An 18,595-nucleotide genomic window follows, 5' to 3' on the forward strand; every position below is an offset into this window, starting at 1 on the left:
TCTCGATCCTCTGTCCAGATGTAGCACCTTGTCGCCCTCTATCGCGGCACTTGGGAAATGCTCAAACCTGAAACAAATGAGGAGGAATTATTTCCTGCTTATACCATATTTGGACTACTTACTTGGATGCTTATGACTTGAGGGTTATGAAATATACCGAAATGGAATGGAACTCTGGCTCCTGAAACATCATCAAATATGAAATTTGCTCTGCCAGCTCCAGTGGTTTCTGTGTCTTAAAATTGAAGTTGATATTAAAGAATCCAAAACAAAACCATTTTAAATGGACACACTGGACCTCAGTCAACCACAAATTAAACTAAATCAGTCTCTGTCCAAATGACCCAACCACAGATGAGACCGTGTCTTCGCTCTGTTCCTGTTTTAGACAGCGACATAAAAGCCTGTTAACCACAGTGTTAAAAATCAAGCTGAATATAGCCTCGATCCATCTCCAGTGTACCGCCAGACTCAGATCAAAAGTATCTGTAGGCCCACTTGCGTTTAAGTCACCAAGGGCCAGGGACAAGGCCACACCACATCACTCTACATAGTGTCCTTCTCTTCTTTAAATACCCTCTCTGTGAGAAGAGAGGGATTAAAAATCTGACCACACTCTCATTAACGTACAAGTACGATTCCACAATTTATCTATTTGTGTGTCTCATTCATAACCTCTCCGCAGTCTCACCATTTTTGAAGCTGGTGACATAACGTAGAGGTTTAATTCAGTTTATGGCATGTCTTTAGGCATTGAGGTTTTCCCCCCACGTGAAATATGATATAATTATACACTGGTTATACTTGATGATTCCAGTGCCCACATTTAATTGACCGAGGTCAGAATGGCCAGTCCAGGAACCCAGACATCAGCAGAATGCGGAGGCGCTAGACAAAACCAAAACACCCCAACCCACCCCACCCCCACCCCCCCATTGCACATGTCCTGATCGAGTGGCGGCGTTAGACGTCCCACAGGGGGCAATCACGCTAACCCGGAGTACAGTGATGGGCTGTCTGATCCCACGCCAACGTCTGCAAACACAAGCCGACGATGAGAAACCATTGTCCGCTAAAGAGGGGGTGGAAGACAAATGAAGTGATGATGGACTGCACAGTCTCAACGTCTGCTGTACCCCCCGACCACCCCCCCCCCCCACCCCCCCACCGAGAGATGCAACTGTGGCCATTTTCACAGCTTCTCTGGACAAAACATCAGCAGTAAAATCTAGAACGTATTCCTTTCATTAAAGTGTGGGACGGTTGGTATCTATAGTTAGAGATATTTATAGTTATTTATGTATCTCATGAGATCCTAGCAAGCTTTTCCACAACTACTAACTTGTAATCACATGGAAAATTTTAGGGCTTCCTCTTTGATTGAAAAGCTAAAGTTGCGATTACATTTGTGGCCACAAGATGGAAGCACAGACAAAATATCAGCACCGACAGAGAAAAAAAAACAAGAAGCCCCTTTATTTGGGTAGTTACTGTGTGGGTGATATGATGGGCATCAATATGGGCATCATCGACACATAAAAACAACCTGATTACTATGGATGATATTAGAGACATACACATATGACTACACACGCACTACAGGACTTGATAATATAGCTGTATGGCACCAATGGCATGACTGAATGCAAGCACATTAAGTAGGTCTGATGATTACATTTATAAAAGAGGGGACAGCTGCAATCTCTGTGTGAGCTAACGATTCACTGGCCATGCCAAAAATATACTAGCAAAACTTAATCCGTACCTTTTTTTTTTAAAACAATGTGTGTGTGAATGATATGTAATGTACACCATTGTGTGTGTCAGTGCGTGCATGCATTCACATGTGTGTGTGTGTGTGCGTGCTTGTGTGCGCGTGTGTGTGTGTGTGTGTGTGTGTGTGTGTGTGTGTGTGTATTTGCATGTGCGTACGTGCATATGTGTGTAAAACATGTCCTTGGATTTCTAAAACTGCTCCCTAATTGATGCTGGGGGGACCGAGTGAACTCTGCTGTACGGGTCAGACAGGTGTGGCATAAAAGCACCAGCAGCCTTCACCTCTTCTGGACATCATCGTGGCACAGTTGGGGCGCTGCTGGAGCTCTGACATGCTGAGCAGATGCATCGCCATCCGGTCGGCCAGCCAGCCAGCCAGCCAGCCAGCCAGCCTTGGGCTGAGATTACTGTCTACTGAGGCAAAAGGCTGCCGCTGTTGCGTGATGTTCAGAAGATTAAATCTTATGCCGTTATATCTGCAGGGTCACCAGCTTGTGGCCAAGAAGCAAAAAAACACAATTTGTTTCAGAACCCCAAACACTCTAACGTGTACCTTTTTTTCTTAGTTTACCCTTTTCTTGTACAATTGCATCCAATTTGGGTTGAGTTCAACTTGATCTCCTCAAAACTTTCCAACAAAAGTAAGATATGACTTCACATCTGTTCAAATCACTGTGAATTCAATTCCATTTGTAATAAAATAATTCAAAGACTTACTGTAAATTAACAAAACTTCCATAATAATACTCCAATGTGGAGGCTGCTCATTTTCATTTTTGTTATCTTTTTCATTTTTCATTTGTATCCTATTTATTATATCATAAACAGTATCTATGTGTCATTCCTCCCTCAGTGTTTCAGACTGGGCAGGGTAAATCATTTTGAGTTAACGGAAAATACTTAATTGCTCAGGAAGTCCTATCCAGAAGGCTATGCATTCTGGCACAGATTGAGATTCAGTGACAAACTTTACTAATTTTTCCCTTTTGTAGATAGTATAGGGAGCTATTTTCAGAGTCCATGTCAATGCATTTCTTTGGATAAAACAATGAAGAGACACAGGCCTACATAATGTAGGCTACAAATTATTTGTTAATTTCAATTAATACAGATATGTATTTACTTTATTTTTTAGATTAAACAGCTTAATTGAGGGCTGTTTTTGTAAGCCTGGTCTTAAACCTAAAAATGAAAATCTCCATTAAAAAAAAAAAAAAAAAAAACTTTTTCGTGTGAAACTAACCTTAATCCGAATACCAAAACCGGCCCTATAGGCCTCTGTTGACAGAAGCCTGTGAAGGTGAGAGAGGGGAAATCTTTCAATTGACATGACATTGTTTTACAAAAAAAAATAAGACCCATATGCAATATGAATTGCGCCGGTTATTACTAATTCTCCACACTGACAAACATCAAACGGAATTCCAAGTTGTTTCCGAATTTTAGCCAATACAGCATATGGTGACCCTGGCATTGAGTAGCCTATCTAGTTTAGATTATTTCGGTCTTGATGTCATCAGCAATACAACGAATATGGGATGGTTAATGACTGACAAATCATCTGTAACATGTCCAAAAGCACTAGTTGATATCGGCCATAAATCAGTCCCATCACTCGAGCTGACTTAACGGGTAAATTTAAACAGAAGCCAACAAGTCAAGCGCAGAAGGCAACCATAATCTAAATGATCTTTGCTATCTTAACGTGACTTGTTATATATCTCTAGAGCGTAATTAGCAGCCATTAGGTAGGCGTCAAGCACCATGGAAGAGGTATTAGGCTGCTTGATTGACAGGTATTGAATAGCGGAAAGACGCCAGCCCCGACTAATACGCTAGGCGTCCATTTTACTCTCCGAAACGGCAACAGGAATGGACACTGACTCATTTAGATAACATACCTCGACCCATTTCACCCCTCCGCCTGGCAATATTATCAACAGGTCGTCCTACAGGAAGTTTTTAAGAACCGGTATCTGTCTCTTTATCTGACTCGGGAGCATGCTGCTGAAAGACGCTCGGGGAAGGAGTTTAAACGGCCCACGCCATGTCAAGTCATTAGAAACTAACATCCTCATTTGAAAATGATTTTTGTAATATGGCCTACCGCACCAAAGAAATCCTCTGCATATGGTATATTCCAAAGAACTCGTTGCTATTGACAATGCTCCTGTCCATTATGAAACAGCCCATAGCCTAGGCCTACCTTTAATACTTTAATACTGAGGTATTGCAAACGATTTATGGTAGGCTATTCTAACAGGCAAAGTAAGCCTATCACTGTAATGTTGTCGTTTAAAACAAATGCCAACGTTAATTGTGGGCTACTGATGGGTCACCACCAATGATAGCTCGTGACACAAGCTCAATGGAAGCGTAGAAAGGTCCATAAATCATCTTGATAAAAAGCAGTTTCCATAAGCTGTGCCCCGCGTTTACTTTATTTCACCAATTATTGCTGCGATAGACACGACAGTGTTGACTGTCTCTTCCTCAGGAGTGCTTACGTTCATTCATCAGCGGAGGCCTTGCCCGCGCCGAGGCGTGCAAATATTCTTTAAAACTATAAACACAAAACTCCGGGACGGAGACAAGGAGACCATTTACTCCGCTGCAGCACTAAACGTTAGAGATAAAACAAGCGATAATAGTGTCTGTCTCCTGAAACCGTCTGCACAAGCATCCCCGATGAGTAACAGCAGCTTAGAGTTCTTCCTGCTCATTTACACCCCTCGAAGGTAGCCTTCCGTTGGCCTACAACAGGGGCAGTGAACATGATCATTGTATAAACCAAATTGATTTATTTGAACAAGAATGATATGCTGAACCATCAAGAAGACCTATAAATAGCTCTGAACAAAATCAGACGGATAATAGACACAGAGAACGTTTTTGCATTGACTGAAATAATATCAGATATTTGATAGAGTATATGACACAAACTTGCTATTTTGGAGTTGAATAATTCTTACGAATTGCCCTTTATGATACACGTTCACCTTTGCAGGACAACGCTTTGGGGAGCAACTCTCTAAACCATTTGCACGGGTCTATTTTCGAAAGAAGTGCCAAACATGCTCCCCGGCAGTTCGGCGTGGGTGGGTGGGTGCTTGTTTGTTGTCATCTGTTATCACGTCTTGATAAGTCAACCTGCGGCTCCAGGATCTGTCGGGGACAGACAGTTGAGTGCGTTACTGCAGGTTTCGGGTTCCACCATAGCGCCAACCTGTTGCGTCCTGATGAAGATCTCATCCCCGTGTCTGCAGAGTTTCCCCCCAAGGATTAAATAATTAAAACCCACCCCAACAACCACACACACACACACACACACACACACACACACACACACACACACACACACACACACACACACACACACACACACACACACACACACACACACACACACACACACAACCAGAGGGCACACTATATCCATTAAAACTAGGCCTGCCAGATTGTTTAAGTGGAACAATGAAAAAATGGAATTAGAGATCATTTCAAAGCTCAATACTTTTTAATATAGTGTGATGGCTACCAACCGTCCAATTTATGTTCCTAGTGGAATTCTGTCTGACTTGTGAAATGTGGACCCAATCCAAATATCTCTTGATGTCACCTATACACAGGCATAGCTAGATGTTTTATAATTACTATCCTGTTATCTTATTCAATCTTTATATAAACTGTAGGCTAACATTAAACAGACCACCTCTGTCTATTTTTTAATGTGCCAAAGGTCACCCTGTAAAAAATATTAAATTAACTGCTGCCAAAGCCAAAGCCATTTTTTTTTATCATAACCTAAAGACACTCTAAATGGCAATTAAGAAGTTCGAGAAAGTTCCGAGCAGTTGCCATCACACGGAATTTAAAGCTAGGTCCTGGCGCTCTTTCCTGCATGCATAGACATGTAAGGTTACCGTCTGCGCCACTTTTTGGCGTCACCGGAACTTGAGTAGCCAATGATGGGCAGCGTTTTTTTCCCCTATCCCAGCCCCTCCTCTCACCACCAGTGAACACCAACACACTATTCTAACAACCCAAAGAGTTACAATCAAGAGTTGACCGGGAAGATGCCCACTGCTCTCAAGACCCTCTCGACAAAACAAAAGAGGGCTTCTTTCCCAAGTGGTGCTTTTTAACTTTTTTTTTTTTTATAGATTGCTGGCTCTGGCATTGCAGTTGAAGTTGAAGTGCTGCATGGCTATGTTTTCAAACCAAATGACTTCAACTCCCTTCTCGGTGAAAGACATACTGAACTTGGAACAGAACGAGGATATGGTGTCCCTGGATATGTCGCCCAGGCTGGACACAGCCCTCCCGACCTCATCCTGCATGCTGGCTAAATTCAAACAGGAGCCTTTCCTCGAGATGCCAGCCGGAGTTTCTCTCTTCAGCGAAGACGACAATGACGCCAAAGCCCACAAGAACACCTCGCTGAACTTCGCCGCTGCCTTTTATGGGAAGAATTTCTTAGAAATGGATATTGTCAAAGAGGGGAAGACGGACGAGGGGTTTGAAGAAAAAGAGCGAAAAGGTGACATATTTTACTGAAAATGCATGAAATGACTTGTATGAATAAATTAATTTACTCATATAAATAAAATAATCAGGGCATCCCGAATCCATAAGCAGTGTTGGATGACACAGAGACGCAGACAGATATTCCACAAAACATGCGTCACTTTCATCAAATGAAAAAAAGCGTATGCTAAAAATGTTCATAAATTATGTCAACAAATAATACATAGTAAATAGTGATGTTGGAGATATTCCTGTATATTTGTAAAATGTATAACACTTGCTAACTGTTGCTAAATATCACGCATAGGCCTCAAAGTGGCCCGTATAAGATGGCCCAAATATATCCACATTTGTAGTCTAAAAAGAACACATTGGGCTTGTATGGTTGTTAACACTGCACTGAAGTTGTATCTCATTGTTTTTTTTCTGGGATAATGTTCTCCATTAGATTTATACCCTTCACAAGATGAACAAGGGGAAGAAGTTAAACCCGAAGACTCAGACCGACCCAAACAGAGAAAAAGGCGAAAACCACGGGTCCTGTTCTCACAAGCGCAAGTGTACGAGCTGGAACGGCGCTTCAAGCAGCAAAAATACTTGTCTGCACCCGAGCGAGATCACCTGGCCAACGTGCTGAAGCTCACCTCAACTCAGGTGAAGATTTGGTTTCAGAACCGCCGCTATAAATGCAAAAGACAACGCCAGGACCAAACGCTGGAGATGGTGGGAATTCCTCCACCGAGGCGCATCTCTGTACCAGTCCTGGTCAGGGATGGGAAGCCATGTCTGGGGGACGCATCAACGTATAGCACTTCATATAACGTGGGCATTAACCATTTCACCTACAACACTTATCCGACTTTCAGTAACTACCCGAGCTCCGGGTGCAACACAAACTATACATGCAACTACCCCGCTGCAAGTGCCATGCCTTCACTTCAGCCCTCATCCACCAACAGCAACTACATGAATTTCGGAGTAGGGGATCTCAACAACGTCCAGAACACATTTCAGTCCAACAGTGGCGTATCATCTCTACATGGTATCCGGGCGTGGTGAGACGTACACGGGGTCGAGATCACCTGAGATGCGAGGCCATTTTCGGCCACGAAATGACATTTTTACGCATGCCCTTTTTGTGACAGCAGTCTATTCTTCATATATATCCATTTTGAGTCAGAAAAAAAGTCCAGTGTTATCTCAAGTGTGTGTTGGATGATTTTTGTTTATGAAAGATAGTGATAATGTCCATTTCCGCTTTCTGTAATTGGTTGGAGATGGCTTTGAGGGGGGGTCTTATTAAAATCACAAATATAGGATTATAGACAGAGTGCATTTGCGTTTCGATTTTGTTTTCAGTGCGCGTTTTTAGCATGTGTGTGAGAATGTGTAAAGAGAGTAAAAGCTAATGACTTTCAGACTTACAAAAAAAAAAAGTTTACAGTTGCTGTGCCAAACCGAAATGTAAACATAAGTTTGAAAATAGTTGAATATAAGCATGCATATATATATATATATATATATATTATATATATATATGCATATATATATATATATATATTGAGAGTATGTAGATACTACTACTTAACTACCTAAAATCAACAAAAATGGTTGCCTGTAAATCATCAAATATATACACATTAGACTGCAAAAAGAAAAGAAAGCAGGCATGCTAGATAAAACGGACTGCCGTTAAATATTGGGAGTCTTTACAAGGAATTCAGCACATCAGATTGAATTTTTTCTATGCAAAGATAATTATGTGCTATAATGCAGCATGACATGAATAGCCTAACATAATGTGTATATTTAAGTAGAACAGAACAAAGTTTATGTTTTACTGCAACATTAAGTATGTAGGGAAAATTGTAGCAATTTGGTTTTGCAATTTCAACCCGACAGCATGGGCGAGTTGTTTTCGGAAAAGAAAATATATGAAAATATGTGTTAATAATAAAAATAATAATAATAACATCAACAATGACACAAGTATTAGTAATAATAATAATATAATCTAACAAATAATCTAGTTAATATACTAGACTGGAAGACTGGATCCAACATGAACAAGCCTGGTGCGGTTTAGCCTATTGAGTTAATTCATTCCCCCTAAATCAAAGTCAAGTAGGTGTTATTTAGTTAAATCGGTCATGTTAGACAAGTGCTTTGGATTTATACATTGGCTCGTGTCAAAAAGATTTAACACAATCCCTGTCTAGGTTGCGTATGTTTAGTGTCAGGTTAAATCGTTCAAGTGGCTATTACGGTGTTTCATTCATCTGCTAAACCGAAAGACAAAACTGAGTTTAATTTTTTTTAACAATTTTACAATAGTCTGTCAAACAAAAATACACAAACGAGACATGTGTTGTAGGCCTAGTAGCTGACTCGGTTATTTAACTCGTAAAAGCTACAAAGTCGGCGACACAACTATACAACAGTGACAAATAAAACGTGTTATCGCTCCCTTAAAATATATAGAAAAGACGCCCAGGTGACCCATGACTTTTAAAATGTTTAGCTCGTTCGGCGAAGTTGATTTGACAGCTTGTCAAAGTGAAGCGAGGTGACCTCGGGCAGACGAAGCGTCTCTCTGGCGTGGACAGCCAACCATTCATCTCCAGATGACAGCAGCTTTCCTTTATGTCGCCAGAAGATGGGTTCTCTCAAATGCAAAAGATCTCAACCAAAACACACACACACACACACTCTCACACACACATACACACACTAATGCAGCCTCAAGCCAAGATCATAATCTCAAAATCTAAATCCTTCAAAAGCAGAAACGAGGCTACACTGCTTTCTCTCATCCCAGTCAACCTAAAATACCCCATCCACTGAAAGGCATCTCTGAGAAACATTTATAAACAAGATCCGACTATTCCATTATGCAGACTGGACTATTACTACTAGGCTACGAGGCTCCACAACTGAACAATGAACATTTTGCTGAACACTAGGTCGGGGTGCGTGGTTGGTATATGTGTGCTGGTTGAGAGTTCTTGAACCTGTAGTAGCAGAACACAATTGCTGCCACTTTAACTGAGTAGGATATGGTGCTTGGGCATCTCTTTAGACTCTCCACACATAACAGTAAACATCCTGCTTCTTCTCAATGGTGCCCTAGTGCTGAAGGTGCTGCAAGTGCTGGGGCCCAATCAGGGGACCTGGGGGGGGGGGGGGGGAGGGGGGGGTCAATCTCCCCAAGGCCCAGCGACACACAACGATATTCAAAATCGAAAATGCTGGGCCAATATTAGGGGTTGAGAGAAAGGTCACAGGAGCTCCGGTGTTTGGCCTGCCTCCTTTTTTTCCCTCGAGGTGCTGAAAAGAACAAGTCAGATAGCGCGACCACGCTGCTCCCAAAATAACCAGCTTCCCTCGTCCTCTGCCGCCGGTGGAAAGAAAGACGAGGGGTGGAGGTGGGGGGGGGTGGAGAAAGAGGGCGGGAGAGAGGGAGTGAGTTCGGGGGGTGCTGGGGTGCAATAATCTGCTTTTCCGGGTCTTATCAGAGGAAAGACAGGGACGCATGGCGCTCTATCACCCAAACTGTGCGATAGGCCCTCTGGCTTTTCGGAGCTTTTCTCCCCCCCCCCACTCCCCCCACTCCCCCCACCCCCACCCCCACCTCCCCGCACCTCACTGATACTGGGCTTCTCCCCGCTCATGGGCACAGGCGGCTCTGCTGGAGCGGGGGGGCTGCTCGGGCGCAGGCCTCTGCCAAGTTAATGCCACGCAGAATCACTGGCAGCGCAGAGAGTTTAACTCAACAAACGCGGCTGACAGACAGTAGGTGTTATTGTGACAGCACACAGAATGGGCAACGCACACCAGGGAAGGCTAGCAAAGCCGCCCGCAATTCTGACCGCCTCAAATTACGAAGACACCATACTAGGTCAGAATGGCTCTGAAATACTTAATACAAGTATTTAAGTTTTTAATAAATAAAAACTACAACCAACCTTCAGAACACGTAGATAAATAATGGCAGACACTGGATGGGGTGTTTATTTGGTCTACAAGAATCCATTAATTTCAAGTCACAAAGATTTTTTTTACTCTTTACCATCTCATTCTGCCAAGTCCAGGCAAGAGTCCAGCATGACTATCTGTTGCCAATGCCATCATGGTCTCTTGAGTTCAACTCCAGCTCTCCTTTTAAATGACTCCAGGAGTGCACAGCTGTGCCAAGACCAGGTGAGAGCACGGGCCGACGAGACCGGTCAATGGAAACAGCCCTGGCCCTGGTCTGGCCTGACCCTGATCTGGACTGTAATGCCATGGGTGTGTGTACAATTTACCACACAATACAATTATCATGCCTGAGATCCATCTATGGACTAAATGGGGGGGGGGGACCAAACAATGAATATACCACACTGACATCCAACATAATTTATGCTAGCTCAATAATTACACATATACATGACAAAAGAAAATCTTAGTTGTATCTTCAGTTGTTTTTGTGTAGTCCCAACTACAGTACATTTAAGCACAGACAAAACCGAATTTACAACACAATATGGTGTTACTACTCTGAAGGACAAGACAGTACAAGCAAACCATATGTTGTAAATCAATCTTGCTGCCTTCTGTGTTATTCAACATTTACAGTGATTTGTTAGGATAAGGATAACTAATTGTTTAAATGTATAAGATGTTGACATGTGAAAGAAACCTGTTGAAGCGAGAGCAAAAAGTAAACATTACTGGTGTATAATTATCTACTTAATCGACAGATAAGACCATCCCATAATGTGCCGGAGGAGGAAATTCAGAGTTACGTGAGGTCAGTTCTTGATGGATTCTGCAGGGGTTGTTGTAGTTAGCGGGTCACTGAAATATGCATCACAGTCACTGAAATATCTCCCTTCCATCCTCGCCAAAGAGGGAAACCGTGGAGAGAGTGAGAGAGAGAGGCGCCAAGTGGTAAAGTGCAGTTGTCATTTTCCTCCACGATGCGTCCACGCGATTGCAGTTTAGGAAGCAGTCAGATTAAAGTTCAGTTAGAGTAGAATGTTTTTTTGTTTTTGTTTTGTGTGTGTGTGTCTGTGTGTGTGTGTGTGTGTGTGTGTGTGTGTGTGTGTGTGTGTGTGTGTGTGTGTGTGTGTGTGTGTGTGTGTGTGTGTGTGTGTGTGTGTCTGTGTGTGTGTGTGTCTGTGTGTCTGTGTGTCTGTGTGTGTGTGTGTTTGTGTGTGTGTGTGTTTGTGTGTGTGTCTGTGTCTGTGTGTGTGTGTGTGTGTGTGTGTGTGTGTGTAGTGTCTCTTGGAAAGGCACCCTGCTCACAGGAAAGGGAAGAGTCTTTTCTTGAGGATGTAGAGGACGGTGGCCAGGAAGAGAGCGAGCGCCAGGAAGATGAGCAGCTTGTCGGTGAGCTCGCGCCGGTTGTACTTGGTGATGAGCTTGCGGCCCAGCTGAATGGTCCCGGTCATGGCTTTGAACTCCTCGTTGGTCTCCTGGACCGTTCTGGACGAGGTGGCTGGAGGAGGGGGAAAGGCAGTCAATCTCCACGCTGCCCAGAACACTTGTTGTGTTCACGTGTGTGTGCGTGTGTGTGTGTGTGTGTGTGTGTGTGTGCGCCCGCGAGTGCAGTGTTTCTGCATATGTGTGTGTGTGTGTGTGTGTGTGTGCGTGAGTGCATTGTTCCTGCGTGTGTGTGTGTGAGTGTGTGTGTGTGTGTGTGCGCGCGAGTGCATTGTTCCTGCATATGTGTGTGTGTGTGTTTACATACGTATAAACCTGTGTTTGTGCACATCAATGTCTTTGTCTGTTTTGTATAACTGCTCTTGGCACAACAGCACAACACGAAGGCATGCACCTCGGCAACATCGTTATCACTGACACAAATTCCAGATACTCTTGACTATTTCACCATGCACCGCCAAGATAAAAACCAAGACAACCGTCCCAATAGAAGCTTTCCTCCCAAAAGGCTGGCCTCGCTACACCCCCACACCGCTGGGTGGGTGAATAATGTGGTCGAAATTTCCCTACTTGAGCCTGTCATGTGCCATCACAGATCTATGAATAAAGATCTCAGGGGCAGGGCGTTGAAGGAGGGGATTATTAATGCTTCAACAAAACAAGCATCAGAGGTTGATGTAATCTGCTGTCCATACATGTAAGGAGAGTGACCGAACATTAGTCCACCTCCACCTAGGTGACTAATGGGCTAGACTGTTTTGAGTGAGCGACTTGAGTGCCATTTTAGATATTTGCTCACACAACTTCTAAAAATCCAGTGTTCGCCTTGAGAATGTTTTTTTTTTCCCTCCTTTCCACGGATCTGCTATTTGTTTTTTGCAAGTGCTGTGAAGTGGTTGTGTTTAAATGTTAACCTTATTCAATAAACACCAAATCACTAAAATAACCCACGTGCAATTTGCATGGGGATTCTTCTGGTGTATGCTTTATAGTGATAGTTTAAAGATGTGTTTTTAAAAGTATATTTTCCCCACAGAATCACATGCTACCATATCCACATCCCATATGTCTACAAAAACATTTCTACAGAACAGAAATAACCAATTTACGTTGACTTGTGGAAGCTCATTTGCATCAATTTTGTATTACACAGAAGAGTTATTACTAAGGGATGTGCAGAATTTTGTAGGATTTGGGTTGTTTTGTGACATCACTCTTGCATTCATGGCTTGCATTGCATCATCTACATTGTATTTGTAATGCATTGCTGACATTCTATTTGTACTGCATTGCTTGTATTGTAATTGTATTTCATTGCTGCCATTCTATTTGCATTGTATTGCTTGTATTGTAATTAGTACAACGCTCCATGAGGGAAAAATAATGATTACAAGAGATATGACCCAGCACTGGGTGGTTTGCATGCTAACTTTAGAGAATATCCAGGCAAAAGAGAACATAGGCGCTTCTACCATTAAGTCAAACTGATTGTTTGCTGACATTCTGTTGCTATGTTTTAAACAAAACAAAAACAGACATCGCAGCTGTAAAGTCACTGTAGATTATAAAATACTTTGCAACAGGTTTTTATGAGAGTAAGGGAATTTTCAGTGCCCATTGTCAGTAGCATGCATCACAGTCTGTTGACATGCTTTGTAAACAACGCAGATCTTGTTTAGTCACACACAACGTAAACACGTTGTTCAGGCAAACACAGAACTGTAACACTGAAATAACTCTGCCGACTTGCTGCGCATACTTTGAGCATGTATGCTTTGGGGAAATCTGTGCACATTTGCTAATATAATGTGGAACTAAAAACAGTTTTTTTAATATGTAATGTGTGTGCATGAGTGTGTATGTGTGTTTGTGTGTGTGTAAGAAAGAGAGACAGTCAGGCAGCGTACGTGTGTGTGTGTGTGTGTGTGTGTGTGTGTGTGTGTAAAAGAAAGAGAGTCAGGCAGCGTACATATGTATGTGTGTGTGTGTGTGTGTGAGAGAGAGAGAGAGAGAGAGAAACAGACAGAGTTAGGCAGCGTACATATGTATATGTGTGTGTGTGTGTGCGCGCGCGTGTGTGTGTGTGTGTAAGAAAGAGAGTCAGGCAGCGTACGTGTGTGTGTGCGCATGTGTGTGTGTGTGAAAGAGAAAGAGAGTCAGGCAGCGTACATACTATGTATATGTTAGCATGTGTGTGTGTGTGTGTGTGTGTGTGTGTGTGTGTGTGTGTGTGTGTGTGTGTGTGAAAGAGAGAGAGAGAGTCAGGCAGCGCACATAATATGTGAGTTTGCGCATGTGTGTGTGTGTGTGTGTGTGTGTGTGTGTGTGTGTCTTACCCAGCGTTGTGATGGTCTCCTCGCTCTGCGTCACCTGCTGGGCCATCATGCGGCTGATGCTCATCAGGCTCTCGGTGATGTCACTGGACGTCTGGGCCAAACTCTCTTTGGTCATTTTCCTGATGCAAAGGACACAACGCTGGTCAGACTCCTCATAAATGTCAACAAATAAACAAAATGTTGTATTCATAACTAAAATGTAATGAAAATAAAATGTTGTATTCTAATCTTGCACTCAATGGACATGTGAGCACTCCAGACATGAGGCTCCTGGTACAGACACGGTTATTTTTTCTCAGTTATTTAGAGAAAGTGTTATTAATATGTTTTTCAAATGTGAAGGAGACCCCAGGATTCAAAGAGAAGTAATTGGTGTAGAAGATGTAAAACTGTTTACATGTACTTGTGTACATTGTGTACAGTGATGAGATAATGTATAGACAGACATAAAAATATGTTCACTGGTATTTTTTTACGAGCAATTAGAAAAAATATCTAGATGCACATTCAGACTGGAGATTCATAAGGCCAGTGATATTTAATGTGTGAACTGATAATAAGAATAGACTTTTGTGTGGAAATATGGGTTTTGACAGTGATTTGTGAGTGCGATCCCATTACAGCCGGAGATCACCTCTGTCTCAGTGACGAGTCTCCGCCATGAAGCAGCTCCTCTTTCTCCAAACTGTCAATTGACATCTTGCAGTTCAGGTTAGCCTTTCTCCATGCTGTCTGGTTACTTAAAAAACAAACAAACAAACAGAAAAACAAACAGAAAAACAATAATAATTAAAAAAATAAGTCTGACTTTCCATTGCTATAAAACTTTGTGTTACATTACCTGCTTTTTTTCAGGAAACAATCCTATTGCTAGGTTCTAAGATGTGCAAAACTGCTGAGAATATGGCACATTTGCCAATCAGTCAATGAAAAATTCTGCGAAAAATAATTTCTAAATACATAATATAATGCATTTTTCACTAGGCTATATACAAGATCTGCATCAATGCCACAGACTGTTACTTTGCAATGCTCTGTCATATCTCAGAATTCTGTGCTGAGGTTACACAAGGCAGCTCTACTTTATTTCAATCTAGTGGAGCTGAGAGAACATGTTGCTTTTAATGGGTTGTGAATGAGGCACATTGAAAACAAATGCATAGTGTTATTACTACAATAACTATGAGTAAATGCTATACAAGGGATGCAAGTATATATCCCTTGAAAGAAAACAGGGGCATCCATGAAAAACGAACCTTAACATCTGCTTGCGATGGCCTTCAACTTGTTTCAGCATGGACTGCTTGTCTGAATCTTTGTCTTGTTCTTTACCCATTTGCTCCAGATCCTTTAGGACAACAACAAAAAAACAGCAGAACCAGAGTAGACGCCTTTAATGGATATATCAAACCATCATGCAGTCGATCTCCAAATACTGAGGTAGCAAACAGGCCTGTTATAATTCCACAGTGAGCACCAGCTGACCTGTATCCTCTGGCGGAGATGGCTGAATTTTTCCTTCACTTTGTAGTTGAGCTCGGTTAGAGTACTCTGCGGTCCACTGCACTGAGCAACATCCTAACACAGAGAACATTGTAGCTTTTAACACAATAACACAGATGCGCAAAACGATGAGGCAATGGGCAAGAGGAATTAGAGCTATCCAATGACGACTGCTGGCACAGTAAGATGCACGAAAAAGTGTCTTAATACTCCCGTATGCTGCAGTGCTAATGGGCGGAGCAAGTCCAAATGCACTTCACAGCCTACAGAGAAATGTTATGCCACCTTATTGCCTAAAACGGACGTGCAAACGGCAATCAACGTACAATAAAATAGCGATGTGAAAAAGTGTAGCCTACTGCCTGTTATACCAATTGAATTTTCCTGTTGTAGGCCTGCTTGACATGCAGTTTAGGCTACGTCACGTCACATTCAAGCTCACTTCAGTCAGTCGGTTTGATGGAACAACAGCCTAACGTCAGACTGCAATTTGGGAATTAACTTCAGACGCTCCCCGTTTCTTTGAACGGAGATGTCTACGACTGTCAGATCCTCATTGTTGTGAAGTTTCACAGCATATCATCCTTTAAATTTGGCTACACAAACTGCAATGCATCTAATTTACAAGCCTAGTCCTTATAGCAAAACCTTGAACTAAACCCATTCAACCACCTCCAATGCATGCGCTAATATATATTGCAAGAAGTGCTGCCTATATTAACCGCTCATGATGTCTTACCTGAATAAGAGCTTTAATTTCCAAATCATATTTGATTATTTCTTGCTCACATACTCTTACGTGGACATCTGTGGCGGCCGCCATTGTTGCCAACTAACTACGGCAAGTCGAGAGGAGAGTTTAGTGACAACCATACGCAAAACGTGTTTTCTTCTGGCCCATGTCTGACTGACTGTAGTCTATAAGGAAAATATGGGCTATTTGAACATCCACTAGTTTAAGTGTATTTTCAAAACCGGTCCAAATCAACGTGTGTGGGTGTTTGTGAGTTAATTTTGCGAATTTCAGACATCTCCTGCCCTAAATCAAAGCCGGACTGGGCTTTTACACGACTCTGAAGCGCGCTCTGCTGGCAATATTGCGCAGATGATGCGGATGACCTATCTCATCTTTTTTGTTTTATGTTTCCCTTGGCTAGTAATGAAACAAATAGGGGAATGTTATTCTCACACACACACACACACACACACACACACACACACACACACACACACACACACACACACACACACACACACACACACACACAGAAAGAGCTAAAAAGCTTCCAAAGGTATGTTGATAAATGTCATTGTTCTCAAAGTTGGGGAAATGCTGTCTGGTTTGCGTCCCACATCAAGGTCAGACCTATACAGTAGCCTAGGAGTTCTCCCACCAGTCCCAATAAGAGTAGGCTACAGGCAAACTGCACGTTACTGTGTGACATGTCAATTTATTAGTCACGTGTCTGTGCTACGTGAGGCTGTATCTCTGGCAAATGAGACTGCAGACAAATGGTGACGAAGGACTTCCTTTTCCTCAGTAGAATTGGTGCAGCCAAATGCTGGGCCTCTTCCTGGTCTTCATCATCTAGAACGCAGAACACAAAAGCATAGCCAATATGGCCACATAAGCAGCCTATGCCACTAGAAATGTTTCAACTGTCTACAACCCATATTCAGACAAATGTGGGAAGCTGTGTAAAATGAAAATAAAAGCAAATGATAATCTGCTAATCTCATAAACCCACATTTAGCCACTGTTCTGCTTCACCTCTTCATTTAACAACATTCTGAAAATGTTAAGGAATTGAGGAGACCAGTTGCTTGAATTTTGAGAACTAAATGTTGTCCCATTCTTGCTATAGGATTTCAGCTCAATAGTTTGGGGTCTTAATCATCTTAATAATTTTTTCCCCTTCCATGATGGACCCAATTTGATATGGGCTGGACTTTAGCACCTATTATAGTCCATATATTACACATTATATTATATTCATAATAACACTTTTTATTATTATTATTATCATACATCATACATTTACAGTAAATATGTGCAGAACTCATTTAGCCATTGTTTTCCTGAAATTTTAAAGGTCTTCCCTGAAAAAGGTATTGTCTAGATGGCAGTACATCAAAACCTGTGCACATCATTTAGAATTGAGTGTGCCTTGCCAGATGACCATGTCACCAATGGATCGCTACACCAGTGCTGGGTTTTGAACTGCACTAACTTATTAGTTGGATAAATTGGATTGTTGGATAGTCCCTGTCCTCTTTAGCCCAGAGGAGTCCATGACATCCAAATATATGTACAAATGTTGGTTGGTCTAACCACAGGGCCATTCACTTTACCTTTTCCATCTTAAATGAGATCAGGCCCAGATAAGATGGTCGCATTTCTGTATCATGTCTAAATACAATTCCTTCTTCTGCATCATGATAAAGTTTACACCAACATTTGTGAATTGACTATCAAACTGTGCTCATAGACTATGATTATCTGAAGTTTTCCTGAGCCAATATAATGATTTTCTTTACAACATCAGAGAAACACAGATTTTAATGCAGTGCTGAGGTCCAAAAGACCACACCCACCCAATATTGCTTTTCAGCTTTCAACTCAATTTCAATTCAGTTTTCAATGTAATGTCACTCACAAAGTGCCAAAACAGTATGTCTCATGGTGCTTTACAGTGTTAAAGAGCTCTGAAGAGCTCTGTCCCTTGTTTGCAAAGGTTTCTCTTGATTCCCTGATTATTTCAATGGTATTATGCACTGTAGATGATGAAATCTACAGAGTTCCTAAGGGCATGAGCAGAAAACACTAGGTGCTCGCACTAAACTCAACTATACAAGACCAGTTTCTTTTTTTTTTTTGTTTTGTTTTGCTCATGCCCTTAGAGACTTTGTGTGCGAACATGAATTTTTTTTGTGTGGGCACATGAAAAGTTCAAATGTATCAGAATATTATGACTTTGTAAGTCAGCATTATATTATAGCATATTAGTATTTATTAGTAGGCTATC

At 42.0% G+C, this 18,595-nt stretch overlaps 2 protein-coding genes across 2 annotated transcripts; one reads left to right on the plus strand and one right to left on the minus strand.

Annotated features, from left to right (window-relative positions):
- Window positions 1-5,840: 5,840 nt before the first annotated feature.
- nkx2.5 (NK2 homeobox 5) lies at window positions 5,841-7,625 on the plus strand. The gene is made up of 2 exons (XM_062524766.1): window positions 5,841-6,316; window positions 6,752-7,625. Exons 1-2 carry the CDS (start codon window positions 5,980-5,982, stop codon window positions 7,360-7,362), a joined length of 948 nt encoding a protein of 315 aa, XP_062380750.1. The 5' UTR covers window positions 5,841-5,979; the 3' UTR covers window positions 7,363-7,625.
- A 2,671-nt stretch (window positions 7,626-10,296) lies between these two features.
- On the minus strand, window positions 10,297-16,394 carry bnip1a (BCL2 interacting protein 1a). The gene is made up of 6 exons (XM_062525144.1): window positions 16,309-16,394; window positions 15,552-15,644; window positions 15,323-15,414; window positions 14,701-14,805; window positions 14,067-14,185; window positions 10,297-11,785 (listed from the first exon to the last, which is right to left on the minus strand). Exons 1-6 carry the CDS (start codon window positions 16,390-16,392, stop codon window positions 11,589-11,591), a joined length of 690 nt encoding a protein of 229 aa, XP_062381128.1. The 5' UTR covers window positions 16,393-16,394; the 3' UTR covers window positions 10,297-11,588.
- Between the last annotated feature and the right edge of the window lie 2,201 nt (window positions 16,395-18,595).

The sequence above is a fragment of the Sardina pilchardus genome, chromosome 21, assembly GCF_963854185.1.
Source record: "Sardina pilchardus chromosome 21, fSarPil1.1, whole genome shotgun sequence".
Lineage (NCBI taxonomy): Eukaryota > Metazoa > Chordata > Actinopteri > Clupeiformes > Clupeidae > Sardina > Sardina pilchardus.